Here is a 27532-nt window from a genome sequence, read left to right on the forward strand (position 1 = left end):
ACGTGCCTGGAGATGCTTGGCGAAGGCGACAGCTTTGCTTGCGACACCATGACGACAGCCAACGGCCGCGTCATCAACTACCGCGTGAGCCAAACCGAGACCACCAAGTGGTGCAAGGAGTTTGGTGGTTTCTACATTCTGAATGTGACGTCTGGGATCCAAGAGGTGCTTGTCGCCAACACGTCTGGCGCGCCTGCCTTTACAAGTATTCCGTTGACGGTTGAGACGCCCGCGTTTAGCATCAGCTCGCTCATCGGATGCTTTGCCAACATACACATCGGCGGAACCAACGTCGTGACAACGACGTCAGCGTGGCACGGCGACACGCTCGGCCCGTGGACAGCGCGGTCGACGCGCACGGCACACGCCAACGCGGTGACGAGCAACGGCTCGCTGCAGCGCGTCTGGACGCACCACTACTCGGAGGGGGACGTCACGATCGTTCGGTTGATATACAAGGACGTCTTTCGCCTCTGCATTTTGGCAATCGTCATCTACTATCGGGTCTCGTCGATCTACTATCCGATTTGGCTCGCGTTCCGGCGCCAGCACCAGCCGTTCTTGGCGTGGATCTGGCAGCGCCACTTGGGCCTTGTCTTGCACAAGCGAGAGCGCCACAACCTCTTCATCCTCTTGCTTCTCTCTCTCGAAGCCGTCACGAGCGTGGAAGATATCGTGCTCTACTGCCAGCACATTGTCTACACCAATGGCTCGTCGTACGGCTCACAGCTGCTCAGCTTGATGTCCATCATGCGCATCATCTGGCCTTGCGCGCTGCTTCTGCTGTGTCTCTCGCGTCTCGCGGGGCTTCTCCTTGGACCAGCGTACGTGTTTGCCGTCTCGGAAAACATCTTTCTCCTTGGCGCCCCGGTCGTCTGGGTCTACGTTCCGCTCTACGTGACCAACCAAGGCATGCGGCTCATCTCTGGCTACCGCTGGACGGGCGTCGTCGTGCATCACTACACCAACTCGATCTTTAATGCGTACACGCGGCAAATGAGCTTTGCTACGCTCTACTGGCACCTCTTTGGCGTCTTTACCCTTGTGTCGCCACTCGTGATATTCGGGCTCTCGGCCGTCTGGCGGCGCTCGACCAAATCCAGCAGCATTGCTGCGTACCTATTTGCGCCGACCGAGCACCACCAGAACAGTGTGCACATCCAGCCCGCGCCGCCGCACGCGTCGCTCGAGGCAATCCTTCGCGACTCGACGTTCTCGGTACCACCAAGCATTGCGCGCCAGATCACGCGCGCCAAGCTGCCAGTAAAGAACTACTGCGAGGCGGGGAATCTCGCCGCCGACGGCCTCGTGTGCCTCGTCTACGGCGAGCTCCACGTGCTCGGCCTCACCGAGTGGGGCTTGGTTTTCCCTGTTGAAGACGCCGACGGTCACATTGCAGTCCTCGATGGCAACAGCGTAGCGTACCGACAGGACGTTACCATTGAGCGGCTCCTGGCGACGGCGTCGTCGCCACTGGTTCTCGGCATCCCGGATCTGCAGTAGTCAACATACTGTTCCTAGTTGTCCGTTTATATAACTATCGTGTCAACCGATGCGGTGAAAGAGTGCGAGCAGCTGGTGCTCGATGACGTCCAGGTGCGCGGGCGCACTCAGCCGGTGATCGCCACCGGGCACCCACGTCAGCGAGACGGGTGCGCCTTGCGTGCCTTGCGTCGATGCCCAGTTGCCAATCAACTCGACGCCAACGTCCGAGTCGTGCGTGCCATGGACGAGTGCGACGGGGCACGCCGCCTTGCGTGGCAGCGGGTGCGCGGCTATCGAGTCGACGAGTGGTCGGTAGATCGGGTAGTACCCGGCGGCTGCATACGTCGATGGCCGGCGATAGTACTCGACGCCATTTTCGTCGGATTCTGTCGACCCATTGGCTTTGGCGGCTGTAAACTCGAGAAAGAACCGCTCCAAGCCGAGGCTGGCACCGACGCCGAGAATGCCGGCGATGCGAGTTGGCAGAGCCGAAGCGACAAGAAGAGACAAGAAGAAGCCCATGGACGAGCCGATAAGGACGACAGGTCTCTCGCCACTGCAGCGCTCGCACGCGACGACTGAGTGCAGGTCGTCTCGCCACTGCGTCAGTGTGGCGTTGCGCATCGGTGTTGCTGGCGCGGGACCGTGGCCGGCGTGGTCGTAGGTGAGAAAAGTCGTGTGCAGCTCCTGTGCGACAAAGGCCGAGAGCCGCGACACCTTGCGCGACGCCGTGTGCGACGAGTTAAAGCCGTTGACAAAGAGCACCGACGGCCGCGTCGACGCCTGCCCGACGCGCACCAGGCGCACGTGGCTGCACGCTGACGTTGTGAAAGTGTCTCATAAACCTTTTTGTTTCGATTTTCAATATTATATATGAGAGGTTTTGACGCTCTGCCGGCTTGCCGACGCCACTCGGTCAGCCAAATCAAGTTTGAAAACGTATTCGCCCAAATGTACTGGGGTCTTAGAGGGTACGTTGGAGCCCTCAACGCGCCATCTCATGTCGGCGGGTGAGGCGTACAGCGCGCGCAATCCTCAGTTTTATAATTTTGGCGTGCGCCATTTTTACCATATTTAGCCACATTGGAATGCGTGGGTGCTGGATTCGGGCCACAAGTGAGCCTCCTTTGCTCTGTACGCACAATAAAACCACAAAACACATGAGTTCGCTCACGGTTTTGACAGCTGAACGGCGCTAGCACTATTTCTATATTGCTAGGGTCATAGCAGGTCGTATTTGAACCTCTGGGGCGTTAACGAGCTCCCAGCCCTAGACCCACTCGACCCACCTGGCCACCACTCGACCTTTTCTCTCCTAACTCCGAGGGCTGCACCGATTTTTTTGTAAAAGCCTAGTCAAATCGGGTAAAGGTTACGCTGTAAAATCTCCAATGCGGATGCAAGCGCAAGTCTGGCTTTCATTATTACAACGGATCCGGACGGTAATGCCACGTACGACGGCGACGCAGAGCAGCCTAGCGTCGTATCCGCAGCCGACGCATTCCAGCTGCAGCTACGTTCGCCGGTGCCTCTTTGAAGGCTGCACACTCGACACGTGCGCGACCTTGTGCGCTCGCCACGCTGCCTTCTCGGCCGAGTGCATCGTGCCAGACTGCACCAAGTGGACGCACCGCAACGAGCTTTGCCGCCGGCACCGCCAAACATACATGTAATACCGCTGCAGACAATGTACATGTTGTCTGTTATCACGCCGCTGTTAGACTAGACATCGCTCAACTTGGTGCGGAGCTGGTGGAAGAGCGTGACGCCGCGATGCAGGACGGCACTCTTCCACGCACCGTCCCAGTGCACATAAAAGGCGTTGCGGAGGGCGTTGGCGGCTTCGAGGCGCGTCTCGGGCGCGTGGTGCGTCGCTGCGTTCTCTTGGCGCAGACTCAGGAGGACGTCGATCATGTTTTTGGTGCCAAATTCTTGGGTCACGCCGAGGCGCACGGGCGCCTCCGCGAAGAGCGAGAGGTACCCGTCGACCGCGAACCCGCCGGCGTCGCCATAGCCCGAGAGCGCGGTTGCGTCCGCGTTCGAGTCGCTGATTGCATCGTGGTCGGGGAAGAGCGTCTTGAGCATCGCTGGCGTCACCGTCAGACTCGGCGACGTCACTTGCACCGTGTCGTACCCCCGCGGCCCGAGGCCTGTGTGCACGTCCAGCATCGCGATCCGGCTCACATTGGTGAAGTGCGACTGGAAAAAGGCCGTCAAGAGGCGGTGGCTGGCCTGGAGCTCGTGGCCGCCAAAGAAAATGCCTTGTGGCTCGTGGTACGTGCCCGAGACGATCGCTCGCTTGACGCTCTCAAACCCATGGCGCAGCGCGTGCGTCAGCAGCCTACGCACCCTCGTATGAGCACTCTCCAGCCACAGGCATGTGTACGCAGGCAAAAACGAAGTGTCGGCCCAGTGCGCGGCGTGGCGCGGGTTGAGCGCCGGCGACAATGACGTGTAGCCTACGGCGTTCGGGTCGCTCGCGCGCTTGGCCGCAAACGCCTCGGGCGTCAAGTAGTTGCGGTTGAGGTCGACGTTGGCCTCGTTCACGCGCCGGAGCTAAAGCCAAAATGCAACAATGACAGCAGTCGCAATGCAGTACCTTGGCGAACCCAAAGGGATTCACAGCGTGCACAAAGACGACGGTCGGGCCCGATGTCAGCGACGTCGACGCGTCACCCAGGAGCTTGGCCTGAATCGCGCTGCCGGCAAACCCCTCGACGCCGTGCGTGCCAGAGAGGTGCACGAGCAGCGCTGTTGGGTCTGCACCCCGCAAGACGGCCACGTCGATCGTGAGCTCGGCATTGGCGCCGGGTAGCGGCAGCGTATAGAGCTCTGCGTCCGCCGCTGCAGCGCGGGCCCGGAAGAGCGCGCGCGCCTCGTAATAGTCGTTGGCAAAGCACGCGGCCGTCGATGGGTCCATCGTTGGCGTCGGCGCCCAGTGCTTCATGAGCGCCGCACTCAGCGCGACGGCACCAAGTGCCCACAGCAGAAGACTCCAGCTCATCATGTTGACACACTATTGGACAGTGAGCTAGTAGCAATGACGATGTCGACGAGAACCCTTGAACCAGCTGTTTGTCGTGATCTCAGACGGGGCGTCATCATGTGATGTGTTGACGCTCGGGAGCGTGACGTCATCACACCGTCATCCTGCGTCTCTTCGGATACCAAGGACACTGCGTTCCACCCTTGCAAATCGTGAATTGTTACTACTAACTACTAAGAACTAGACGCGGGGGACGTCCGAGTACAGCTCTGGCTCGTCCATGTCGTCGTCCAGCGCAGAGATCGTGCTCAAGCCAGCGTCCGGGTCTTCGCCGCGCAGGAGCTTCTCGACGCGGTCCAGGCCCAAGAGCGCCGACGACAGATTGCTGTTGAGACTCAGCGCGCGGTGGTAGTGCTGCAGCCCGACGTTGTACTCGCGCTTCAGAACGTAGACGTCGCCGAGCTTGGCGAAGAGTACGTCGCGCGGCGTCTTGGCCACGAGCCCTTCGAGCCTAGTCCTCGCAGCTATAACCTTTGCATCCACTAAAGAGGCCGTACGTGGTGATGGCAGCTGCAAGATTGTCGTCTTGAAGGAAGAGGTCCACGAGGCCCAAGTGCGCACGCAGCGCATCCGGGTTGGCCGCAAGCGCCTTCTCGAACGTGCGTCGCGCCTAGTTGGCAGCATAGTATCAACTTGATACGACAAAATACCTCGTCGCGGCGGTCGGGCCGCAGCGAGAGGACGCTGCCGACGAGGACCAATGCGCGGGCGCTCATCGGCGCGAGGAGCAATGCGAGGCGCGCAGCGTGCATCGCGTCGAGGTACTTGTCGTCGCCCTTGAGGCAGAGGTCGCAGTAACCCTCCACGAGCCCTTCGTACGCCTCGAGGCTCCGCCCGCAGCGACTGCCGCTTGCAAACGCACTCACCGCGTGCGCGGATCTGTCCATCGCGAGGAGGAGCCGCCCGCGCGCCACGTAACTCCGTGCAAACGTCGGGTCCACGACAATGGCCTACCCCAATATTTGTATCAAGTTGATAGTTACGTGTATCCCACCCGATCGACGAGCTGGAGCGCGGCGGTCGTGTCGGTCTTTAGCTCGCTGTAGCAGGCGGCCGCCAGCCACGGCTCGGGGCGATCCATCGAGATGCTGAAGAGATCTCGGACCAAGCTACCCATGTCGTTAGATGACAGCCATCGACCAAAACGCCCACTTGTTCAAGGTCGGCGCACTCCCCGCGTCTCGCAGCAGGCGCGCGTACATGTCCATGTAGTCGAGGTTCGTCGCGTCCAGCTGCCGAGCCTACGAGACCGTTCGTCCTTCGCCGTTTAAGGGAGCCGTACGCGAGCAAAGGTTGCGAGCGCGAGGTCGGGCCACTCGAGGTCGGCTTGGAGCTTGGCCTTCTGCAGCGTGCAGTGCACGTTCAGCCCAAACTGCGTCTCCAACGACGCGAAGGCCTCGAGGCCCGCTACGCAACATATGAGCCACAGAGCGCGCGAAGCTGTCCCGACCGTGGAGGCGATAGCCGATCACGTGGTTGTGGGCTGCGGGCAGCGTCTCGAGCCACTCGGTGTCGCCCGGCGGCAGTCGGTCGTAGTAGCCTTTCGATGTCGGCTTTCGCTCGACGTCCATCGGTGCAGCAACCTCGGCGAGGGCCAAGGAGGCCTCCAGCGCATACGGATTGAGCCTACACGCAGCGTTAGCGCCGCGCCTTGGAGATTGCGGCTCACTTGAGAACGGCGGCAAAGCTCTCCTCGGCGCGCCTATGCATGCATCAAGAGGTCATGACGGAAGGGCCAGTGTCTTGCACCTGTACTGGCCCTGGCTCCGGAAGAGCTTCCCGAGAAGCATGTACACGGGCAGCGTCCGCGCCGACGCGGGAATCGTTTCAAGCTACCACAGCAAGCGTCACGATCGACCTACCACATTGTGCGTACGGTCTGCAGCGCAGTCTCGACGTCCCCGAGCTCGCGGTAGCACTTGGCCATCGTGAGGCGCACGGTCGTGCCCTCGCCGGCGTTCGTCGAAGAGAGGTACATGGCAAAGTAGCGCTATCGCAAGCGTGAGCCATCACGCAGAGGCGGCGCGTCGTACGAGCGCCCGCTTGTGCTCGGCCTTGGCGACGAGCGCGTCCGCGTACAGCGCGTAGATGGCCGGGTGGTCGTCGAGCCGGCGCTGCTGCGAGCCGTGGGCCTGCGAGCAGAGGAGGCTCCCGAGCGCGGCCACGGACTCGGCCTCGCCATCGCGCAGGAGCGCGCGCATGTGGCCCGCGAGCTCGGCCAGCGATGCGTCCGTCAGCATCGTTGGATCGCCTCAATGTGATTGGCCAATACACCGTGCCCCGGGGCACACCATTCTCGCAGCGCGCTAGTCGATGTGTACAAAATGTCATTATAGCAACTGTCATAGCGCGTATGTACTATATTGCGTCAAGCATCGGCGCTTCGAGCTTGGTCGCGGTCTCAACGTCACGGCCCATCGGGTCATCCTCGCCCACCGTCTCGGCCTTGACAATGTCCTCGCGCTTGATGGCGGCTTCGTCCGTGTCGTCCGAGGCTTCGCCGCTCGTCGTGGGCTCTGGCGCCTTGGCCACGCGGCGCTTCTTGGTCTTCTTGGCCGGCTTCTTGGCGGCTTTCTTGGCTGCCTTGTCTTCTTTCGAGTTGTTGAGATCGTCGGGCGCCATGGTGCCCCGGCACGTCGATGCGCCGCAGTAGCACGTAAAGGCCGACGCGGCGGTCGTCTCCATTTGGTAGTCGTACGAAAGCTCTTCGTGCGGCTCAATGTCGCGGAGGGCCGTGATCGCGATGCGCTTGTGCTCGCCGACGTCCCAGATGAGGAGGTGGCAGTTGGGGTCGCACGAGTGGTTGATGAAGCGCGACTCGGAGCCCTTGAAGCGGCCGTCAATGTACATGCGCCCGGGCACGAGCGCCATGATGTACCAGTTGATGTCGTGGAGCTCGCCGAGCCGCTTCGTCTTCATCTCCTCGTTGATGACCTCGCCCACGTACTCGACCACGAGGTCGCCGCCCTTGATGGGCACGAGCGTCTTGAGCCCAAAGCCCTTGCTGCCGCACGGCACGACGGCCGTCGACGGGATCTTGCATTCCTGCAGCGCGCGGTTGCCGCAGCCCGGGCCGAGGTTGCAGTTGAACATCTTGGCGTTGCCGTCGCGGCCGCCGCCGACGCACTCGACAAAGATGGCGCGGTTGATGCAGTCGTCACCGCACGCTTCCGTGCAGATGCAGCGCGGGAGGTCGTTGAGGTCCGGGTTCTTGCCCGGCTTGAAGAGGTACCGGTTGCGCTTGAGCTTCTGGTACCGCGGCGGCTGCGAGTTGTGCTCCTCGAGGATGACGCGGCTGAGGCGGAAGTGCAGGAGCGCGCTTGCGTCGTCAAAGAGCGGATTGTCCTTTGGGAGGTACAGGTCTGGGAACCGGACCTTGCCGTCGCGATGCACAATGTCGCCGCCCATGTAGTGCGGTGGGACATCCGGCAGCGGGGCCTCATGCTTGCCGCAGATGGTCGCGACGTTGTTGTAGCGGGCGCTCGGCGGGATGCAGCCCGGGTGGTACGAGGTCGGGCACTTGAGGCACTGCATGAGGTCCGCGTCTTTGGTCCGCCGCGCGTCGCACGTCCAGCAGCGGTGCGCCGGACACTTGATGTGGAACGAGCGCTCGTCGACGTCGAAGCGGTGGTCCTTGGCGATGCACTCAAAGTGGTAGAACCGGCCGCAGCCTCGGAGGTCGCAGCGCAGCAGCGTCTGCTTGTACGTGCCAGGCTCGCCGCAGAGAAAGCAGTCGTGCTGCCCGCTCTTGCAGTCGTCGCAGAAGAACGGCTCGGTCGACTGCACGTCAGTGTCGTCGAGGCCGAGGCAGCACTGGTGGAAGACACGGCAGCACGGCCCGTCGCAGTACACGAGGTCGCTCAGCTGCTCGTCGTCGACCTGGACGCAGCTGGCGCAAATCTCTTTGTCCATCATGTGCGTCATTGGCTGAGGGTGGGCGAGCTCGTCGGCCGCGCGTCGAGTTGCTGCCGAAAACACAGCGTCCCGAAGCTCCTCCTCCGAGCGCCCGGTTGTAAGCCACGCGGGAACCACAGGCTTCTTGGAGGCAACCTTGGTCTTCTTGGGCGCCGGCTCGTCGTCCTCATCCTCGTCCTCTTGGTCGCTCAAGACATCGCGCGGCGGAGGCGGCTCGACCTCGTCGCCCTTTGCTGCGCGCTTCATACGCGGCCGCATGTCGGCAATGCGCTCGAGGTCAGCGATGCTGAGCACCGACTTCTTCCTGGGCTGCGGATTCTTGGGCTTGGACGCCGTCCGTGGTCGCGTGATGGCGGGCTTTGGCTTTGGCAGCGGCTTGCCGGTCGCCTCGAACAGCAGAAACTCTGCGGACGGGGCCACGCGGGACTTATTGGCGGCGGGCTTGGCGTCGCGCGTGTACATGTCGGCGGGCGCGAGGCAGTCGTAGCTGTCGTCGTAGTAGATCCGGTCGCACTTGTGGCCGTACCCATAGAAGTGTACCTTGATGTAATCGGGCTTCTTGGCGACAACGTCGGCGGCGTACCAGTGGAAGTCTTTCTGGCACTTGGCGTCGAGCTTGGACCCGACCTTGAGCTGCGCGATGAACGCGAGGTCGGTCACATGCGGCGTGAACTTGGGGTCCGAGACGTCGACCTTTGGCGGCTCATCGTCATCGTCGTTCAAGATGGAGCTCAGCGAGTTGGAACGGTGCGTCGCGACGGGGCTCGCGGGCGCGACCGGTGTGCTGGCGTCATTGCCTTCCGCGGTCTTGACGAGGAAGCCGGCCATGCCGGTCTGCTTCATCGCCGGCCGCGGCTGGTCGACGCTGCGGCTGCCATGGTCGACGTGCTCGGCCTCGTGCTCTATCATCGACCACGAAACCCCAGAGTGCTCCAAGGTCGGTCCCTCCATCACCGGTATCCGGATACTCCCAAACTCGATCATACAAACGACAAGTGTTTTTGCAGGCAGAGAGCCGTCGCATCCGGATATATTGGCGCCTTTTTTGCCAACTTGACCCGGCACCCGACGCGACGGCCCACGAAGAGGTACCGAGAGCGTTAGCCTTGAAGAAGCTCTCCCTTCGCCCGCTTTGCTGGCGTGTGGAGTGTGTGGAGTCCGACACCCGTGGGCTGGTTGGTTTGGGTTATATAGGTTAAATTTCACCCAGGTGGCGTTCAAGGCAAAGTGCCAGTTGGTCGGGATTGTTAAATTTACTGGCGCGCCGCATAGAAAAAGAGAGGGAGAAAATCATGGATCCTATTTTATCATCTTTTTTTGCGCGCGGAGCAGCGTTGAGCAGCCTTGGGCATTTCCTGGATTACGTAATCTCGCTTGGTTGATTACGTCATACTAGCGAGGTCAGTAAAACGCCAGCCAATCAGAACGGGGCATGAAACGCCAGTACTGCGCTGCATGGCCAGCTCTGATTGGACAAAATGATGGATTTCCCAGGGGCTAGATCAACGGCCATACAAAATTCAAGTTAATCATCCATGCAACATCATTGGACAAAATGGAGCGGTTTTCCATGGCCGTGAACGCCGCAATCATCATGCGGTCCACGGCGACCGCACGTGGCGTGACGTGGTTCACGACCGGCCGTGGGAGTCGCCTCAGCGACGCATGAAGCTGAGACGCGCGCCTCTGCTACCAAGCGCTACAGCCTGCGCCCCTCAACACAGCTGCTCCTGCTCAGCCCCGTGCGCTCGTCGCCTCCCGCTCTACCCTCGCTCACGGCGACTCCCGAGAAGACGCCAAGCCGCGCGTGAGCGCCAACCACCGAGGCGGCGAGCCGATCGCACAAGGTACGTAGAGCGACACCCATCGCGCTGCCCGTGCTTGCTTGCTCACATCAGTGTTGCTCTGGTAGCGCATTGTCCACCTGCGCAAGGGTCCTTCGCGGCAACCGGGCTCTTCAAGATTGACCACCGTTGGCCCACGGCAGATAGCTGGGTAGCTGAGTCGTTGACCCGCGTCGCGGACGCCCTGCGTTGGAAACGATGCCGGTAGCAAACGCGTGGTCAGCGAAGGCGCGCCGAGGTCGAGCGACAAAGCGACAACGAGACGCGATTGAAGCCGCTGGGTAGTATTGCATGTATGTAAGTTAATGAGATTGCTACATTCGTGAAGGACAAGACTGACACGAGTGCGCTCGAGAAGGCGCTGTCTAAAGGCGACATACCGGAGTCAACGGAGGCAAAAGGCGCACCTCGACAGCGTGCCGGCGGTGCCCGTGTTGCTTAGGGCTCGCAGCGCAGTGCAGCTTTGGCGCGGAATCAGCGCGCTGGCGCATTTTGATGCTATACGAGCAAGCGTCGTAGGCGCCCATTCAGGCGATGGTGGTAGCTTGGTGGTGGCGACCAGGTAGCGCGCCGCCAGCAGCGGCACGTGGGGTAGTCTGTGCTGACCAGAGCGACACATGTTGGCTATGCAAGCGCGCACCAGCGGACTATGCTAGGGAGATGACGATTTGTAGCCTCCAAGCCGGAAGAAGCGATGCCAGCGGCGCCGGCATGGGTGGCCAGTGCAGCGCCATCCGCGCGGACCGCCCGCGCGGCCTGGAGCGCCCGACGCAATAGAATGCAGTGCAGTACCCTTTGCCATCCTATAGCCAAGGTCCGTATTTGATTTCACAGGATATAAAGTCTCAATAGAGCATACGCCAGTAAACGTTAAGGGCCCAATCAAACGGCACTTCGCCGCGTTCAACACCGGTATTGCGCAATGCATTCGTAGTGTTTACGAGTCAAACCCGATCGAGGTCGTTCCGCGGTCCCGAGCGAGCTACATGCGCGGGCTACGGCTGCAAGCACTGCAGATACCAGCAGAGACGCGGTAGTCCCAGCTCCTTGCTGCCATGGCGCTGACGTGCCGAGCGAGGCCTTGGCAACTGTTTCGATTTCAGCAATTCTCAGATTTCCTGTATCTTGGCCGAACACTCCGGAATTGACCAGGAAGACGAAGGAATGGTCGTCCGCGTCGCGCTTGTTGCCGCGCTCGTCGCGCGCTGCTTGGCCGAAGACGCCCACGCTGCCCAAGTACGGGCGCAAGCGGCGGCGGTTGCGCGCTCCGTCGACGTATGACCGTTGGAGTCTCATCGGTCTGTCCTGCTGCGTAGGCCATTGAGGCGCACACACGCCTGATCTTGGACGCGCTCCACGAACATCCCATCACGTCTGTGCTCGTGGGCCAGCCGCTCGGCCTGCTTGTAAGACGCAACCGCTGGTACTCCACGCGCTCAAGCCATCTCGCTAAATAGACGCAGTACGTCCCGATCGAGCAAGCGGTCGCGCTCCTGTGCGTCGTCACGCTCGCCGCCACGTACTTGATCCCCAAGGTGCTCAGCCGCCTCCTGGCGCCGACGACGGACGCGCCCAAGGTACCGATGCACACGTGGCGCGAGCTCAAGGCCTAGGACCATAGACGCTTGTGCCCACGATCCGCGCCGCAGCTCTCGACGCCGAGGCCCGGCGCCCGAACGCGTACCCGCCCAACTGCCCCGTCGCGACGGCGCGCCACGGAACGACCACGGTACCTTTATGACATCGAGGCAAAAGACACATGCCGGCGTAGGTCGTCGCGTACGATGCGGGGAAGAAGGCGTATGCAGTCGAGACGTCGACGCACGAGCGCGTGACCGTCGCTTCGGACGACGTCGTGACGGCAACGGTCCAAGATTTGTACGTGTACCCGATCAAGTCGTGCAAGGGCCTCCGCCTCGCGTCTGCCGCCGTACTCCGTACGCCTGCTCTTGATGGTGGAGGATGCTACCTTGGACCTGTAGCCCACGGCTTGCAGTGCGACCGTCAATGGATGTTCATGGACGCCAAAGGCACCTTCCTCTCGCAGCGCAAGCACCCGAAGATGGCGCTGATTGCTCCGGAGGTCGACGTGACCAACGCCGAGGTAGTGAGATGCGAGAGACTGCGAAAATCAAAGCCGTTCGGCGTAGGCGCTGACGCTGACGGCGCCGGGCATGCCGTCGCTGCGTGTGCCGGTGCTGCGCTCGGGCGTCGAGCACCGCGTGCGCGTCTGGAAGGACTACATGCTCGGCGTTGACCAAGGCGACGCGGCGGCGCAGTGGGCCGCAACGTTCCTCGGGCTCCCGGACATTCGCCTCGTGCGCTTCAAGGACGGCTTCCACCGCCAGTGCGACGAGGCCTTCGCCCCAGACCACGCCACGGGTACTTGGACAACTTGTCCAATTTGCGCTCCAACGTTTTCTTAGCGTTTGCCGACGGGTTCCCGGTCTTGATTGCGTGCCAGGCGTCGATCGACGCCATGAGCGCCGCCGCCAAGCACCCCGTCGAGATGGCTCGCTTCCGCCCCAAGTACAACTTCCTCTACAAGGTTGTTGCTCAATAGCCGTATAGCATTGTCATGACGGGCGCGCCGGCGTTCGCCGATGACGTCTGGGACTGCTTTGAGATCGGCTCTGTGCGCTTCCAGAACGTCAAGCCGTGTTCGCGCTGCAGCATGCCGTCCGTGAACCAAGCGACGGGCGAAAAGGACGAGGCGGGCGCCGCGCTCCAGTCGGCGCTTCTCGCCTCTCGGTACGATGCTGTCGTAGGACGTTGCTCATGGCTCGAGTAGCAACGGCGCGCAACTGGCCTTCCTCAAGAAGCGCGCCAACGACGTACGCCACAACATTTGATTGCGTTAACGTAAGCGTCGTAGGTCTTCTTCGGCTCGAACGTTGTGACGCTCCACGGCGCGTCGCTCGCGGTCGGCGACCGTCTCAAAGTGCTGACGCTGCTCCAATAACTGTCTTAATTGACGCCGCAGCAGACGGTGACCTTGTCGCCCGTGCCCAGATCGCTCGGACAGAGCTCGAGCGAGCTCGTTCGGTAGAGCCAGATGCCCATGCGGCTGCACTTGGTGTTGGTCGTCTTCTTGCAGAGGCTCGTGACGATGGACCACGCCGCGTCGCCGGCCTTGACGGTGTAGCTGATGCCGCTGCGGCAAAACACCGAGAGCGGCTTTGTGGCTTTCGGGGGCGCCGGCACGGCCGTCGGCGGCGCCGTGTGCACGCTCTTGAACCCCTGGCGCGTGTCGAGCACTTGGCTCAGCGCCGGGTACTCGGTGTACATGTCCTGGGACGCAGTCCAGACGCCGACGCCGCCTGCTGCGACGCCGAAGGTCGTGAAGCTTGCGATCGTCGCCATCGTCAGGTCGGGACCCCACGACGCGCTGCCGGGCGCCGAGACGACGATGTTGACTTTGGAGGACCCGAGGAGGGCCGTCCACTTGGCAAAGATACCGTCGGATAAGAGCGCGGCCGGGTACACGAGGCTCGCTTCAGCTTCGTCTTTGGCTGCGTTGAAGGCAAATACGTTGACCCAGTCGACGAGCGCGACGAGGTCCGACGGAAAGCACTTGGACTCGGCGCAGACGCCAGCGTCGGCCTCGAAGAGGCGCGCGTCGTACGTGAGCGTGAGGTTCTCGGGGCGCACGACGTTCGACAGCGCTGTCATGTAGGCGACGACGCCGTCGGCCGTGTAGTTGGAGGTCGCGTCCGACTCGTCGTGGACGGCGACACCGTCGAATTCGAACTTGTCAAGAAGCGTCGAGACACCGTCGGCGACCTGGGCCGGCGGCGATGCAATGAGCTCGGACGTGTTGACGCTGTGGAGCCCAACGAGCACGTCGACGCAGCGTCTAGTACGCAATCAGATGTGGTGCGATGAGCAGTGTGCGTACTTGTGCAGCACCGAGAGGCAGGCGTTCACAATGTCGTCGGACGCTTGGAGCGACGGCGCGACGACGCCGTCCCGTCCGACAGTCGCCGCGAAGAGCACAACGTGCGTGACGCCGTCGGGAATCTAGAGATGCGTGACGCCTGTCGTATTGCAGGCACGAGGCGCACCGATTCGCAGCCGGCCATCTCGGAGCTCCAGTACGCGACGACGCGCTTACCAGGCGCAACGCTCGAGCAGTTGGTGGGCCGCGTGTTGCCTGCATCGTTGGCCGAGGGCGCGACGTCGTCGAAGGTCGGCGTTGGCGACGACTTGAAGACGCCGCAGAGAGCGAGGATACCGCAGACAACGCCGATGAAGACGACGACTACAGACGCATTAGCTCTTGAGGCAGCCATCGTCCTTGCCTACCGCCGGCGACCCGCTCAAGCACTCGGATGCGCTTCATGCTTTCTCGAATATAGCCAGATTGTGTCACATGCTTGCGCTGGTCGCGAGTTTGCCCGAAAAAGGTGCTGTAAGTGTGAAAAAGGTGCTGTAAGTGTGAAACAAGGTGCTGTAAGTATGATAAAAGGTGCGCATATCAGCGAGAGCGCACCGAATCGTTATCACAACACATGGTCATCGGATTTGCTCGAGCGACTTACGCATCTCGTCACGTTGAGCTACGGGAGAGGGTTCCCATGATGACTGTGGCGCCCGGAGCTCTTGACGTGGTCCATCGGTCACGCCCTTCTGAGCTAGCGGCCTTGTCGGACTCATTGGGAGCTTGGGATGCGCTTGGGTCGGAGTGTTCCACGGGGGTGGAATGAGTCGACGCCCAAGCAGAGACGACAGGCGCTTCGTTCGTCAAGAGCCAACGACTTCAATTTGTCGCGAGATGCAAGGCCGCCAACGTTGGTACAAGGCCACGCGGGTGACGACCCCCCGCAAAAAACGCCGTGTCGATCATCGATGCGGCGGATGTGGCGCGTCCACTCTCGTCGCCTGCCTCCCATCGACTCGCAAGTATTCTTGACACCAGCTGGTGCGTCAAGATCGCGCCGATTGGCCAGTGGACACGATGGTGCTGACGACGAGCCGCGTGCCCGCGTCGTGCTTGGACGGCGCCGAGGTGATGCTGGGCATCGACGAGGCCGGGCGCGGACCGATCCTCGGGCCGATGGTCTACGGCGCGGCCTACTGGCCCGTCGCCCTCGACGGCGTCATGCGCGCAATGGGCTTTGACGACTCGAAAGCGCTCTCGCACGAGGCGCGCACGCAGCTCTTTGCCAAGATCAAGGCGACGGACGACGTCGGGTACGTCACGCGGTCCATTCCAGCGGCCGAGATCGCGCACAACATGCTCACGCGCCGGCGCAACCTCAACGAAATGTCGCGCGACGCGGCCATCGAGATGATCCTCGCGGTGCAAAGGGCCGGCGTCCGCCTCACGCACGTGTACGTCGACACGGTGGGCGACCCGGGCTGGTACCAGTCCTTCCTCACCAAGCGCTTCAACGGCTCGATCACATTCACGGTCGAGAAGAAGGCCGACAGCCTCTACAAGGTCGTGTCCGCCGCCAGTATCGCGGCCAAGGTCACGCGCGACGCCGAGGTGAGCGAGTGGGCCTGGGAGCACGCGAGCTTGAAGCTCCCGGTGGACTATGGGTCGGGCTACCCCAGCGACCCCAAGTACGCAACAATTCCTCACAAACCTTGTGGCCAACCTCTGCGTCTAGGACCAAGCAGTGGCTTGCCGCCCATGTCGAGCGCGTCTTTGGGTACCCGAATATCGTGCGCTTTAGCTGGGGCACGCTCGAGTCGTATCTCGATCGCATGGCGGCGGTCGAGTGGCCCCACGACAAGGAGGTAACTACCCCTCGAACCCCCAAGTGGCATGCGTCAACGTATCTAGGACGCTCCTGCCGGCACGCAGTCGATCAAGTCGTTCATGCAGACGCCGACCAAGAAGCGCAAGCGGACGCCGTACTTTGTGCACAACCACTTGGAAGTCGCGTCCGAGCTCTAAACGTCTCGCAATGTATTACGAGTCGAGTGTCGACTGCGCCGACCCGCGCCGGTCCTTGGCCGTCACATACTCATACAAGTTGGCCAGCCGCCGTGTCGAGTCCCAGCGCTGCGCCGCGCCGTGGGCCGCGTGGTGCTTCTACGCAAATTCTTGGGTGCTGCGAAAGAAGCAGGACGGTACCTTGGGTTTGTGCTGTTGCTGCTTGGTGATGACGTGCGCTGTCCACGCGACGTCCTGCTGGAGGAAGTGGAAGGCGTACCACGCGACAGCCACGATGTTGGTGTCGAAGGCGCCGGCCGACTCGGCCAAGACCGACTCCATCTTCTTGAAGCTACACACATCGTTGGGACGCAGGAAAAGGACCGACGGCGCACCGCTCAAAGCACGTGTGCACGAGCGCAACGTTGATCTGGTCGGCGTTGAACTCGGCGAGCTTGTCCAAGAGGCGCTCCCGCACGATCTTCCACATGGCCTTGAGTCCGCCCGGTCCGTCCTCAAATGCTTTCTGGTTGGAGAGCTGCATCGGCGGCGCGTACACCTACCAGATCTGAGATTTCCAAATACACAATATGTATCTGCCAACCCAGTGCTTCTTGCTCTCGGTGAAGAGGTCGCTGCCGTACAGCACGCGCACGAGGTCGTGTGCCGTGGCTTCGCCCAGGGCGTTGGCGCCACTCGTAGCCTCCGCAAGGGCCGCCGCCTACGCGTTCACTCGAAGTACCGCGGGGTAGAGGGTGTACAACGCACCTGCATGTAGAGACTCGTGAGGCGCGTGGGGGTGAAGAGAGGGTCCATGAAGCCGAGAATGGTCGTGAACTCGTCAAATGCCAAACACCCGTCCGGTCGACCGAGGGCAGCCTGGAACACATCTCACGCGCAGCGTTAGGTCATTTCGAGTTCAACGAACGGCGTACTTGTAAGCACTTGGAAGACAAAGTGATGCTCCTCGATCCACGCCTGCATGATGCAGAGGAGACCCGACTGGATGCTGACGACGTGCGTGCGCTGGACCTCGGCGACACCGTCGGCCTCGACGACCAAGCCAACGACAAACGACTTGTCCGTGGCGGTCTGCGACTGCTTCTCGCGCACACCTACGAGCCTGTCGACACACAAACTAGAGACTAGCTTCCACCTAGCAAGTGCGAGTTCGCGTGGATGGCGCGGTGCACGGTCTCGAGCAGCGTGTTGCCGCTGTGCGCGTCCTTGTCCTTCGTAGCGACCCAGACGACGTCAGTCGACCCGAGGTTGGCGTGGCCTTTGGCGACCGCCGTCCCGAGACATGCGCGCCGCGCGGCGAGAAGGGCGTCGAGTCCGCGCCGCGGCAGCGTCAGCGCCGTCGTCCCAAGTTCCGCGAGCGCCGCAAACACGATGAGCAGATTCGTCACGTGGAGTCCCGAGGTTTCGTGGTGCAGCGAGAGAAGGAAGCGCGCGCACTCGACTTGCGGACTCGTCTTCTTGGGGTGTACATAAAAGTACAGCGGGACAAAGCTTGAGAGGGTCATGGCGTGGTGCTGCTGCTACGAAAAGCACTAGCTTCCTCACTTCGCTATATATAGACACCTCGTCGTACGCGGCGAGGAGCTGCGCGATGGTCCGCAGGAGCTCTTCGCGGCCTATGGCGACGAACGGCGCGTCGGCGGGCAGACACGCGAGCGCCGACTGGTACACGGGCGGTAGCTTGCGCGCGACGAGATCGCACAGGCACATGGGTGGTGCGAGGAGCAAGGAGCTAGATGGTGCAAATGACATCGATGCTGTGTCGTTGATGCGTACACTGCGTTTTGGCCACCAGGACCGTGGGTCTGCGTCGACGCGTCGCAGCGTAGAAGGTGCTGGCGACGGTGCAGCAAGGCCGTGAACATCTCGGTCGCGCGAAGACTGTCTTGGATCGTCGAGAGCACGAGGAGCTCAGCGTGCGTCACGCGGTGCATAACGTCGCCGACAGGTTCCTCCACCTCGACGACCTGCGCCGCCGCGTTGTCCTTGGCCTTGACGTTCAGCAAGTGCTGCTTGAGATTCTCGGTTCGCTCCGGCATCGACTTGCGTGTCGGTCGCGCATTGATCGAGTTGCGCCGACCAAGTGGCGGGCGCGGCTCGGGCTCTAGCGTCTCTTCTTTCAGGAACAAGTGCACGTAGCTGCGGCTCAAGCTCATGAGATGCCCGAGGTACTTGATGTTCTCGACGTCGGTCGCGCGCCAGAGACTGCTGCCGGCCGCGAGGGCATGCGACGCTCCATCTTCCGTGACAAGCCACTGTGGCGGCAAGCTCGCATTCGTGTGCAGCGCTTCGAGCTACCATAAAAACACTTGGTCGCGTAGCCCAAACAAGGCTACGTACCGTGAAGGAGAAGAGGTCGCGGCAGGTCTTGTGCCAGTCGCACTCCCGCTGTAGCGCGGCGTGCTCGGCCTCGGTGCTGCTCAGGACAGTTGCAAGCGCGATTGACTCTTTTGCCGCGTTGGCGGCAAGCGCGTCGAGGTCACTCAAGAGCGCGCGCAGCTCCTGCCGCCGGACGCGTAGACTCTTGATGCGCGCGCGGTGGACCTTGCGGTGCTCAGCGACCTCGGATAAGTAGTCTTGGATCGCAACGAGGATGTCGCCGAGGAGACCAAAGGCGCATGACGCGAGCTCGGCGCTGTGCACCCCGATGCTGCGAATGCCTTCGTGCAAGCACAGAATCGAGGTTGAAAACACTTGGTGCAAATTGGCCTCACGCACGTTCATGCTGGTCGTTGCCTTGGCGCCTACGAAAGCCAGTCCTCCGATCATAACTTCAAGCAGCCGACGCAGTACCGTGGCGCGCCGGCGGTGCCACAAGAAGACCGGGAAAAAACTGCTTCTGGCGCAGTTGGAGTTTGGCGCGGCGCAACATTTGCAGCGCGTCGGCAGGCGGCGTCGGCAGCGCCATCGACGCCCTATTCTTCGCCTCGTTGGTGGCCAAGAGCGAGAGGACGCTGCGGAGGTACACGGCCACTTCGAGCACATGGACCTCGGTCTTTGACAGCTCAATGAAGCGCTTGGGGGGCAGCGCCGCTGGCGACGTTGCTGCGGGCCGTGGTGACGCGCGGGGCGACTGTCTCGGCGAGATTTCGGGAATTTGCAGCCGCGTCACGGTGGGCTTTCGCTGCTGCTGCGCCAACCCTTGTAAAAACGAGTGCGCGGGTGCGACGAAGGCGACGAGCGGCCCATAGACCGCAGGGTCCAGGCGCCGCAACAGCAACTCGACCATGGCCATCGCAACGAGCCCTTTGCCCACACCATGGTACCAGTGCACTCCGTCCAGCGACGAGTGCACATGCCTAACATTATCACGCGAGATGGACGAGGACGTGGCCGCGTACGCTTCAAGAGAGGAAAACACTGCGAGTAGGTTGTTCTCGGAGGTCGACGCTTGCAGCTGCCAGTGGGGCGCGTCGACGGCGTCGAGACGCGCAACTTCGTACCCGACGTTGGCGCCCCGCGGGCGCAGGGGCAGGCCGTCATGGTCGTCCATTTGCAGTTTCGTGCGAGTGGGTTTCACTTGCCATTGATGAAATGTCGAGCCCGCCGCGCTCGCCGACGCGGCCGACAGCGCTGCCCATGACGGTGGGCCCGCGTGAGTGGGAAAAGTCGCTCACGATCAAATGCCGCTTCTGCGGTGGCCCGAAATGCAAGCGCTGCAGCGAGCACGCCGCGCTCCTCAAGACGGACAGTCCAGTCGCGGGTCTGCACGCCGACTGGGTGACCGACTCGATCTTGGGCATGATGCGCCCGTCGTCTCGCCTCATGCAGACATATCGCATCGCCGACCAGTTTCAGCGGTCGTCCTCTTTTCTTATGTGAAGCCTGACGAATTTCTTTAGCCTCAAGATCAAGGCTGTGTTTAATCTGACCATGCCGGGCGAGCACCCACACTGCGGCGACGGCAACGGGCCAAGCGGGTTTCCCTACGACCCCGAGATGGACCTCATGGCGCACCAGAGTAGACCGCTTCTCGAGGCACGCATTGGCAACTTGTGGTCTAGTTCAATTTTACAACTTTGGCTGGGAAGACATGACGTCGCCCAACTTGTCACTGATGCTCGACATTGCAACAGTCATGGCGTCCGTTTTGGCGCAGGCGCAGCAAAAGGTAGCAGCTGTCAACTCTTAAACTGCTCATAGTCCTGTAGGTTGCAGTGCACTGCCACGCTGGCTACGGTATCGCCCACGCCTCCTGTACCCTTGACGTAACGCGAAATAGGTCGCACGGGACTGGCGATTGCGTGTACACTTATATTTCAACACGGCATTTCCGCTGCCGAAGTGCGCTCTGTGGTCAACTCTGAGTCTGCGCTCAGCTACGATTGGCGTAGGCGATTGCAATTGTTCGGCGCGGGCGCCCGGGCTCGATCCAAACCCACGGCCAAGTGGCGTTTGTAGGCCGCTTTCACGACTACCTGCGGCAAGCCAAGCTCGGTACGCACCAGAAACCAGATCTGATTTCTGCAAATGAGCCCTAGTTTTTGCGCTACCTACGATTCACGACCGGTTCTCGCTCTCGACGATCCTCGAGCGCGAGCGTTTCCAGTTTCAGCCAACGCCACCCGAGACGTCGATGGTGTTGCCACCCCGCGTCGTAACCGGCTCTGTAGAAATTTCAACTCTGATCTTAGTTCTTCTCAGGTGCGCTATCTATGCTCGCAGATCGAGGTGTGGACCGCGCGCGATTTGTGTGCGCTCAGTCTCGCATTTGTCGGCCACCTGCCCGCAACGACGTACTCGATCTCGCTCTTGCCGCATCTTCAGCTGCTCCAAATGGCTGAGAGAGTCGACGTCTGGGCAGACCACGTGGTTTCTAGTGACGTGCTCTTGCCGATCAAGGCGCAAATGAACTCGGGCGAGCCCAACTGGCCCCAGACTTCGACGACACCGATCTTTGCTGGCTTGCTGCTCGACTGGCTCGAGCACCTTAATCCGCCCCTCCTCGACAGCGACGACCTCCACGACGTCGACCGACTGCGGAAGGTGCCGCTCGCGGCGCTGCGGACGCTTGAGCGCCTCGTCTGCCTTCTGCGCGTAGGCAGCGAAGCGTTGCGAACACAGTCGGCCGAGCTGCCCGTCGATGCAACCACGCTGCTCGAAGGCCTCTACGCTCGAACGGCCATGGCTGTTGTGCAAGCCCCGTCGCTTCGTGCGCGGTCGCTGATTCCTCCGATCAAGTACCTCGTAGAAAGTCACTGGACGAGCCCCTCGCCGCTGAAAGTAGCGTCGGTTGCGCCCGAGGTCAAAATCGAACCTCTCGACCCGACCAAGTTTCCCAGTACGTAGTCTGCGGCGCTTATATGTACAACACCTCACTTCCTCGTAGCTCTGCCCCCCGTCGGCACGACGCAGTCTTCGTCCCCCTCGAAATCCTCGCCTGCCAAAGTGTCACCCAGTAAAATGTCGCCGGCCAAAGGGTCGTCCACCAAATCCATGGCGCTTGAGCCTCCGATCGCATGTTCATTGGCGCCAGAGTCTCCACCAAAGCTACTGGAGAAACTGCCGCGACGACCGAGTGACGTGACGGATGCGCGTCCCATCGACAAGAGCCTCCCGTCCCCTGAAAGGCCGCGAACGCTGCCCGAGGTCCAGCTGCGTGGTCGCTCGATTCTATAAGCTGATTGGCCAAGTTGAATCAAAGTTGGCCTAGCACTCAGATCTTTTGGGTAAAGAATCGATGCGGAACCAGTTTTGGCAGTTGGATCAGCGAAAATACGTTGCGCAGTTTCGCTCGAAAAGCCAGGTCGCTCGCTCGGGTTCGACACGATGAATGTGAGCTGGTATCGGCACGAGAGCTTTGCGTGGGCCCGCAACAAGAGCCTTCGCGTTCGACCCAGTGGCGTGGCACTCGCCATCGGACCGGTCGTGCCAGAAGCCCCGAGAGGCCGACGCAGGCTGTCCTACCTCGCGAGCCTCGTCATTTGGATCACGCTCTCCGCCAACTCGCTCCTCGACCCGATCAAGACCCTCTACGGCTACTATCTCTACACCGAGAGCAACCACCGCGAAAGTGTGTGGGCGCTTGTCGTCACCAACACCTTCAACAACATCTCGTCCAAAGTCTGCTCACCGAATGGACCGTTCCTCGACTGCTACTTCGAGCTACCTGTGTACGGCACTGGGTCGCTCGCCGGCGCCACATGTCGGTCGTACTACCCCATCGATAAGAGCGACACCCAGCACATTGGCAGCTTCTTTGGCAACTGCACACTGCCGTCCGGTGAGCGCATCGACATGCCGAGCGATCTCTTTGCGACGACTCAGTGGTCGCTGCAGACCGCTTCCACCGATCGCAGCTGCCTCGCCACGCTTGGCGAAGGCGACGCGTTTCCTTGCGACTCGTACACGACGGGCAGCGGGCGCGTCATCAACTACCGCGTCAGCAAGACGGCGACGACCAAATGGTGCAAGGAGTTTGGCGGCTACTTCTTACTCAACCACCACACGGGCATTCAAGAGGTGCTTGTCGCCAATGTCTCGAACGCGTCCACCCCCGTCTTCTCGAGTCTGCGCCTCGACTACGCGACTCCAGTGTTTAGCCTCGAGGACCTCCTCGGGTGCGCAGGCGACTTGTACGTCGGCGCCACCGCCGGCCACACGACGACGACCGCGTGGTACGGCGACACGGTCGGCGCGTGGACGGCGCGGACGTCGAGCGCTGCCAAGTCGATGGTGATGACGCGCAACGTCGACGGCACGTACATCTATTCGGCGCTTTCGTGGTTCGAAGGCGCCGTGACCCAGATCGGGCCCATCTATAGGGACCTGTTTCGTTGCAGTTTGTTGCTACTCGTGACGGTGTACCGGATCTCGTCCATTTACTACCCGATCTGGCTTGTCTACAAGCGACAGGGCCGGACGTTCTGGGCGTGGGCTGCTGCGCGTCACATGGGTCTCGTCTTGCACAAGCGTGAGCGACGCAGTCTCCCGATCCTGACCATCTTGTCGCTCGAGGCGTTGCTGAGCACGGATGACATTGTGTCCAACTGCCAGCACGCCATTTACACGGTCCCGAGCTCGTATTTCTCGATCGTTCTGACGTACATGTCGATCACGCGCATCATTTGGCCCTGCGCGTTCTTTCTCCTCCTCTTTTCCCGGCTCATCGAGTGGACGATTGGGCCGCATTTTGCATTTGCGCTTTCCGAAGACCTCTTTCTCCTTGGCGCACCGGTGGTTTGGATCTACCTCCCGGCCTACGTCACGACGCAGGGCATGAAGCTCTTCCATGGCTATCGCTGGAACGGCGTTATTGTTCGCCACTACGTGAGCAGCATCCGAAACGTTTACTCGAACCAAGTCAACAACCTGGCGCTCTACACTCAGCTCTTTGGCTACTTCACTGCGATCTCGTCTGCAACGACAATTGGCGTCGGCTGTCTCTGGCAGGCTGTGACGCACACGAGCTCGATCATGAGTTACCTTCTCTCGCCGCACCGCAGCGCGTGGCGACACACCCCGCGCGAGTGCAAGACGATCGAAGACGTTTTGATCGCGTCCTCGGAGCGACTCCCGCCCGAAATCGCGTACCAAATCACCAAAGCCAAGTGGCCGCAGACCCAACAGTGCGAGGCCATGAACCTCGCGTCCGAGGGACTCGTCAGCCTCGTCTACGGTCCGTGGCACGTCGTCGGCTTTACCGAGTGGGGGTTTGTGTTCCCACTCACGAATGCAAAGGGCCACGCAGCAGTCATCGATGGCTGCACAGTCCAGTTTCGACCCGACGTCACACATGAGACGCTCGCAAGTCTCACGGCGACGCCGGCTCGCCTCGGGATCCCAGACCTCATGTAGCACTGTGTGTAAATACGTAAGCTTAGTACAACATAGGACAAGTGGTTCTAGTGCTGTAGACCGCGCACGATGGAGTAACTTGGCGCTCCGTGGTGTACAAATTGCAGCACTCTACCAAGTATCAGCCTTTTTATTTTTGACTGAGTTGGGCCCGGCATCAACGCATCTCTGGTGCGACGGGTTGCGTGTTGTTGTTAGTCATATTACTCGGACATCCGGTTGTAGGATTCAAGAAGATATGTGCAGCGCCAGCGAGACGCGATCCTGGATGCTTGCTAAGATCGCAGTGCCATCTTAGAGGCACAGCGCACTCCAAACTAAGATCGTAGAACTAAGCTGGTAATAGCGACGATCACCCTTTCCTCTGGACCAAGAAGGCTATCCATACACGGAGCAATATTCATGCAAAATACTACATCCAAAACCCTTGCATCCTGTGGAGCGATTGGGACGCGAGACTTGGAGCTACGCGAAGGTCGCTAGCGGCTCCTTCTCGAGCTGCAGCTACTCGGCCGCGTCCTTTTGCAAGACTTTGATCTACTCCAACATGAGAAATGAATAGTGAAATGGTGGTCTACGCACCGCTTGGCGGATCAAGTTGAGGTCTGTGAGCGGCTTCTTGGCACTGACCGCGCGCGCCATCGACGCCATGCGACTCGACTCGTTGGACGCTTCGCGCTCCAGAAGCGTTTCAAAGGGTTTCTAGCCCGCTTCAACGTCTGGCAACGGCTACGAGGGCTAATTATACTTACGAATGTGCTTCTCCTGCCACTTTGAATCCCACACTTTCTCCGAACGACGACATGGCCAGACTGCTGCCGACGTCTATCAAGCTTTGCTTTGGCCTCACATATCTCAGTGCCTCGATGGGCGCGAGTCTCTGGTTCCTCGATATCATCGGTCCCGGCCTTTCCAACGATCACTTCTGGCCCAACTTTGACCCGACGTCGGCCCAGACATACCTCATCGACGTCTTCCACCGCCACCTCAGCGTCACCAACGCCTTGGTGATTGATCTCTACGATCCCAGCCAAGGCATTCTAAAGGCGTACGGTCGAGCATCGACGACAGCGTTTGCAAAACCCACCTACCCTCGACTACGCTCGCTGGTCGAGTACACGTCGGTTGCTGACGCAATCACTGGGTTTCAGTCACTGGATCCCGGCTACGTCTTCAACCTCATGACGCTGTATTGCTGGGCTGACTTTGGAAAGCGCTGGGAAGTTGCTCACACAGCAGCACGGCAAGCCCGATGCGCTGCGACAATGTCCAACAATGGCGCCGTGTACCTTGAGGCCCACCTCCGCAATCTCAACTGGGACGCATGGTACGCGATCTACGGCGCTAGCTTTGAGTTTGGTGTCGCGGACGCGGTTGTAGTTACGCCAGACGGCCGCGAGTGGTACCAAAGTCTACCAAACGCATTCCAGACTCTCGAAAACGAAGTAGCGTACTGGACATCGCATCGCATTTCGCGCTTTCAGCTGCAGTGGAGCAATGACTACCAGTTTGGTTTGCACGAGTCCGTCTCCGTCGTCAACATGCTCGGGTGGCGCCAAGACCTCACGATCCAGTCGATTGCGTTTGGCAAGCGGAGCTCCAAGTGGTCAACGTTTGTGCTCAACTGGGCGTTCTACGACGATCTCTGGGCCACCGCTGTCACCAACGGTAGCCTCGTGCGCAGAGCCGTCAGCTACATCGGCGATGCCACCATCGAGGTACTCCTCGGAATGTACCCGTTCACGCCCGCCAGCATCCTTGCCCACAACCAGATCGGACCGCTGCAGGCCATTGACATGATGTTGATTGCACCCCCGACGGCGCTTGTGACTGCCTGTACAAGCTATGACGTGGCCGTGACCCTAGCGCTCCAAGCCGACCATGCGCTTTTGAGTCTCTACGCCGCGTTGCCATCTTTGGTGCTGGACCCGATACCTTTGTCGTGGCAAAAACCCGAGAACTACACATTCTTTGGTGGCAGTCCGTTCTGTCTCTTTGGCGCTGGTGCACCCTTTGTACAGCCATCATTTTCCTTTGACGACACGTGCGGTAGCCAGGTACCAAGTCGCCTGCTCGTGTCGCCTTGGCCCGGTTTGTTTGCGGCGACAAGTCTCAACTTGCTCGAAACATCGCTCAAGTCGTGCTGCACACCTTGCAGCGCTGCGACGCAATTCTCTTGTGAACTGCTTGTGTCGAACCTCCAAGTCATTTCGACTTTGCTGCTGACCAATGCCTCACTCGAGAGCCTCTTGGTGCCGATGGTCCAAGCTGCCACTGGGGCTATTCAGCAGCTCAACGTTGAGATTGTTCAGTTTGCACTGACATCAGGAGGAACTGAAACTGTCTTGCGCCAGCCGCTGCTGCGCGATGGCGCGTGGTCGTTCATGGGCTATGTAGCGCTACACGAGTGGGTCAACGGTTTCCGGGAGGCTGTCTCGTTCCAAGGCGACGTCGCAACGTTCAACTTGATATCGGAGCGCATCGAGCCCATTCCGTTGCGCGCCAACGCCATCGAAGTGCCACATAGCACATGCAACTACCTCTACGTCGTCGCGCTTCTAACGTCGGTCGCGCTTGTTGCGGTCGCGTGCATCACGGCAGCGTACGCTTTCCTCCAGCCAACTCCGGATGCCGACGGTCTTCATTTGCCTGTGTACAATCAAGTTGCGGGGCCCGTCTGGGTAGGTCGTCCATTGCTGCTGCTTCGCGCGGCCGCAGCCATCACAATGCTGAGTACGGCGCCGCTGAACTTTGGCAGTGACGATGGCGTTGCCCGCTTTCGATTTGCACCTCGCCCGTTGACGCACGTTGGAATTCTCGCAGGTGAAGCTGCGTGGGTGACGTACGTTCTCAACGATATCTTGCTGGTCGCTGCGAACCAGTACGCTCGGTATGCGGCGCCGTTGAGCAACTTGCTGGTGTGGCTGAGCCTCGTTGTGCTTGAGGTCTTCTACCCGATTCGAGCGACGGCGGCAGTCGATCGCGGCTGCACCCGCGTGGATATGGGAGCTGTCGTGACGTGCCACAGTGGCTCTGTCGACCTCGGTTCGATGGCCCGCGCCTGGCTCATTTTGGGCATCAATGGTATTGCAATCGGGCTTTCGTACTGCATTGTGTGGGGCTATTGTGTGCTGAAACAAAAACACCTGGATGACTCCGAGCAGACGCCCCTCGCCCGCATGGTGTCCGCGGGCGTCGAGGCGTTCTTAGCACCTAAGGAAACCAACATGTGGAAGCTAGATGCGTCAATTGCGGCCATGACCGGCTTACTTCGATTCCGCTTCCAGTCGCTCTGCTGCATCTTTGATACAAAACTGTGGCTTTTCTACTACGATGACGCTGGCCCGGTCCATATCAAGCCACTTATCAGCCCAGAAGAGACTATGCTAACGATGGCGGGCGCTGTTGTCGTCGCGAGCTCGCGCTTTGCCAAGCTCAAGGTCTGGAGCGGTCTACTCTACCTGGCTGCAAGTGTTGTCGGCAGCCTCTCGTACCTAGAGCTCTCTGGTGTGAATTTAGCGAATGATCTCTATTGGTCAA

At 60.8% G+C, this 27532-nt stretch overlaps 12 protein-coding genes across 13 annotated transcripts; 6 read left to right on the forward strand and 6 right to left on the reverse strand.

Annotated features, from left to right (window-relative positions):
• Positions 1-12: 12 nt before the first annotated feature.
• On the forward strand, positions 13-1503 carry SDRG_06179 (hypothetical protein; the record flags this gene model as incomplete). Its single annotated transcript, XM_008611942.1, has 1 exon — positions 13-1503. One exon carries the CDS (start codon positions 13-15, stop codon positions 1501-1503), a length of 1491 nt encoding a protein of 496 aa, XP_008610164.1.
• Positions 1504-1545: 42 nt separating this feature from the next.
• On the reverse strand, positions 1546-2482 carry SDRG_06180 (hypothetical protein; the record flags this gene model as incomplete). Its single annotated transcript, XM_008611943.1, has 2 exons — positions 1546-2303; positions 2476-2482. The coding sequence occupies 2 exons, from the start codon at positions 2480-2482 to the stop codon at positions 1546-1548; spliced, it is 765 nt and encodes a 254-aa protein (XP_008610165.1).
• A 676-nt stretch (positions 2483-3158) lies between these two features.
• Positions 3159-4602, reverse strand: SDRG_06181 (hypothetical protein). The gene is made up of 3 exons (XM_008611944.1): positions 4085-4602; positions 3872-4041; positions 3159-3826 (listed from the first exon to the last, which is right to left on the reverse strand). Exons 1-3 carry the CDS (start codon positions 4490-4492, stop codon positions 3208-3210), a joined length of 1197 nt encoding a protein of 398 aa, XP_008610166.1. The 5' UTR covers positions 4493-4602; the 3' UTR covers positions 3159-3207.
• Positions 4603-4711: 109 nt separating this feature from the next.
• Positions 4712-6771, reverse strand: SDRG_06182 (hypothetical protein; the record flags this gene model as incomplete). Its single annotated transcript, XM_008611945.1, has 11 exons — positions 4712-4982; positions 5029-5141; positions 5182-5481; positions 5526-5640; positions 5684-5772; positions 5814-5938; positions 5982-6157; positions 6201-6233; positions 6281-6363; positions 6408-6521; positions 6565-6771. 11 exons carry the CDS (start codon positions 6769-6771, stop codon positions 4712-4714), a joined length of 1626 nt encoding a protein of 541 aa, XP_008610167.1.
• A 118-nt stretch (positions 6772-6889) lies between these two features.
• SDRG_06183 (hypothetical protein) lies at positions 6890-9355 on the reverse strand (the record flags this gene model as incomplete). Its single annotated transcript, XM_008611946.1, has 1 exon — positions 6890-9355. One exon carries the CDS (start codon positions 9353-9355, stop codon positions 6890-6892), a length of 2466 nt encoding a protein of 821 aa, XP_008610168.1.
• Positions 9356-11382: 2027 nt separating this feature from the next.
• Positions 11383-13303, forward strand: SDRG_06184. Of its 2 annotated transcripts, none has more exons than XM_008611947.1 (11): positions 11383-11526; positions 11607-11696; positions 11748-11867; positions 11912-12019; positions 12062-12227; positions 12273-12394; positions 12441-12672; positions 12717-12819; positions 12862-13041; positions 13082-13124; positions 13166-13303. In XM_008611947.1, the coding sequence occupies exons 1-11, from the start codon at positions 11455-11457 to the stop codon at positions 13250-13252; spliced, it is 1323 nt and encodes a 440-aa protein (XP_008610169.1). In that variant the 5' UTR covers positions 11383-11454; the 3' UTR covers positions 13253-13303. The 2 variants fall into 2 exon arrangements, with proteins under 2 accessions (XP_008610169.1, XP_008610170.1); XM_008611948.1 differs by having other exon boundaries at positions 11442-11565; positions 13166-13252.
• SDRG_06185 (hypothetical protein) lies at positions 13258-14632 on the reverse strand (the record flags this gene model as incomplete). Its single annotated transcript, XM_008611949.1, has 4 exons — positions 13258-14146; positions 14189-14310; positions 14355-14551; positions 14596-14632. The coding sequence occupies 4 exons, from the start codon at positions 14630-14632 to the stop codon at positions 13258-13260; spliced, it is 1245 nt and encodes a 414-aa protein (XP_008610171.1).
• A 615-nt stretch (positions 14633-15247) lies between these two features.
• On the forward strand, positions 15248-16195 carry SDRG_06186 (hypothetical protein; the record flags this gene model as incomplete). The annotated part of the gene is made up of 3 exons (XM_008611950.1): positions 15248-15858; positions 15906-16035; positions 16082-16195. The coding sequence occupies 3 exons, from the start codon at positions 15248-15250 to the stop codon at positions 16193-16195; spliced, it is 855 nt and encodes a 284-aa protein (XP_008610172.1).
• A 15-nt stretch (positions 16196-16210) lies between these two features.
• SDRG_06187 (hypothetical protein) lies at positions 16211-19688 on the reverse strand (the record flags this gene model as incomplete). The annotated part of the gene is made up of 12 exons (XM_008611951.1): positions 16211-16333; positions 16376-16526; positions 16570-16733; positions 16779-16895; positions 16943-17064; positions 17110-17289; positions 17331-17715; positions 17759-17927; positions 17972-18489; positions 18536-18939; positions 18989-19494; positions 19537-19688. 12 exons carry the CDS (start codon positions 19686-19688, stop codon positions 16211-16213), a joined length of 2991 nt encoding a protein of 996 aa, XP_008610173.1.
• Positions 19689-19729: 41 nt separating this feature from the next.
• Positions 19730-21814, forward strand: SDRG_06188 (hypothetical protein; the record flags this gene model as incomplete). Its single annotated transcript, XM_008611952.1, has 9 exons — positions 19730-19995; positions 20038-20156; positions 20200-20306; positions 20347-20374; positions 20418-20479; positions 20530-20632; positions 20677-20792; positions 20840-21476; positions 21525-21814. 9 exons carry the CDS (start codon positions 19730-19732, stop codon positions 21812-21814), a joined length of 1728 nt encoding a protein of 575 aa, XP_008610174.1.
• Positions 21815-21923: 109 nt separating this feature from the next.
• SDRG_06189 (hypothetical protein) lies at positions 21924-24098 on the forward strand. The gene has a single exon (XM_008611953.1). It carries the CDS (start codon positions 21965-21967, stop codon positions 23990-23992), a length of 2028 nt encoding a protein of 675 aa, XP_008610175.1. The 5' UTR covers positions 21924-21964; the 3' UTR covers positions 23993-24098.
• Positions 24099-24773: 675 nt separating this feature from the next.
• SDRG_06190 (hypothetical protein) lies at positions 24774-27505 on the forward strand (the record flags this gene model as incomplete). The annotated part of the gene is made up of 2 exons (XM_008611954.1): positions 24774-27432; positions 27491-27505. The coding sequence occupies exons 1-2, from the start codon at positions 24796-24798 to the stop codon at positions 27503-27505; spliced, it is 2652 nt and encodes an 883-aa protein (XP_008610176.1). The 5' UTR covers positions 24774-24795.
• Positions 27506-27532: the final 27 nt, after the last annotated feature.

The sequence above is a fragment of the Saprolegnia diclina genome (genome assembly GCF_000281045.1).
Source record: "Saprolegnia diclina VS20 unplaced genomic scaffold supercont1.16, whole genome shotgun sequence".
Classification (NCBI taxonomy): Eukaryota; Oomycota; class Saprolegniomycetes; order Saprolegniales; family Saprolegniaceae; genus Saprolegnia; species Saprolegnia diclina.

What these genes read in the sequence shown, in the direction of transcription:
- SDRG_06189 (XM_008611953.1), top strand. Translation starts at nt 21,965, where the DNA reads ATGAATGTGAGCTGGTATCGGCACGAGAGCTTTGCGTGGGCCCGCAAC.
- SDRG_06184 (XM_008611948.1), top strand. Translation starts at nt 11,455, where the DNA reads ATGGTCGTCCGCGTCGCGCTTGTTGCCGCGCTCGTCGCGCGCTGCTTG. An exon ending in CGCGCCACGGAACGACCACG is followed by an intron (nt 12,020 to 12,061) that starts GTACCTTTATGA and finishes ATGCCGGCGTAG; the next exon opens with GTCGTCGCGTACGATGCGGG. An exon ending in CGCGTCTGCCGCCGTACTCC is followed by an intron (nt 12,228 to 12,272) that starts GTACGCCTGCTC and finishes TTGGACCTGTAG; the next exon opens with CCCACGGCTTGCAGTGCGAC.
- SDRG_06181 (XM_008611944.1), bottom strand. Translation starts at nt 4,492, where the DNA reads ATGATGAGCTGGAGTCTTCTGCTGTGGGCACTTGGTGCCGTCGCGCTG. An exon ending in ATCCCTTTGGGTTCGCCAAG is followed by an intron (nt 4,042 to 4,084) that starts GTACTGCATTGC and finishes TTTTGGCTTTAG; the next exon opens with CTCCGGCGCGTGAACGAGGC. An exon ending in GACACTTCGTTTTTGCCTGC is followed by an intron (nt 3,827 to 3,871) that starts GTACACATGCCT and finishes GAGGGTGCGTAG; the next exon opens with GCTGCTGACGCACGCGCTGC.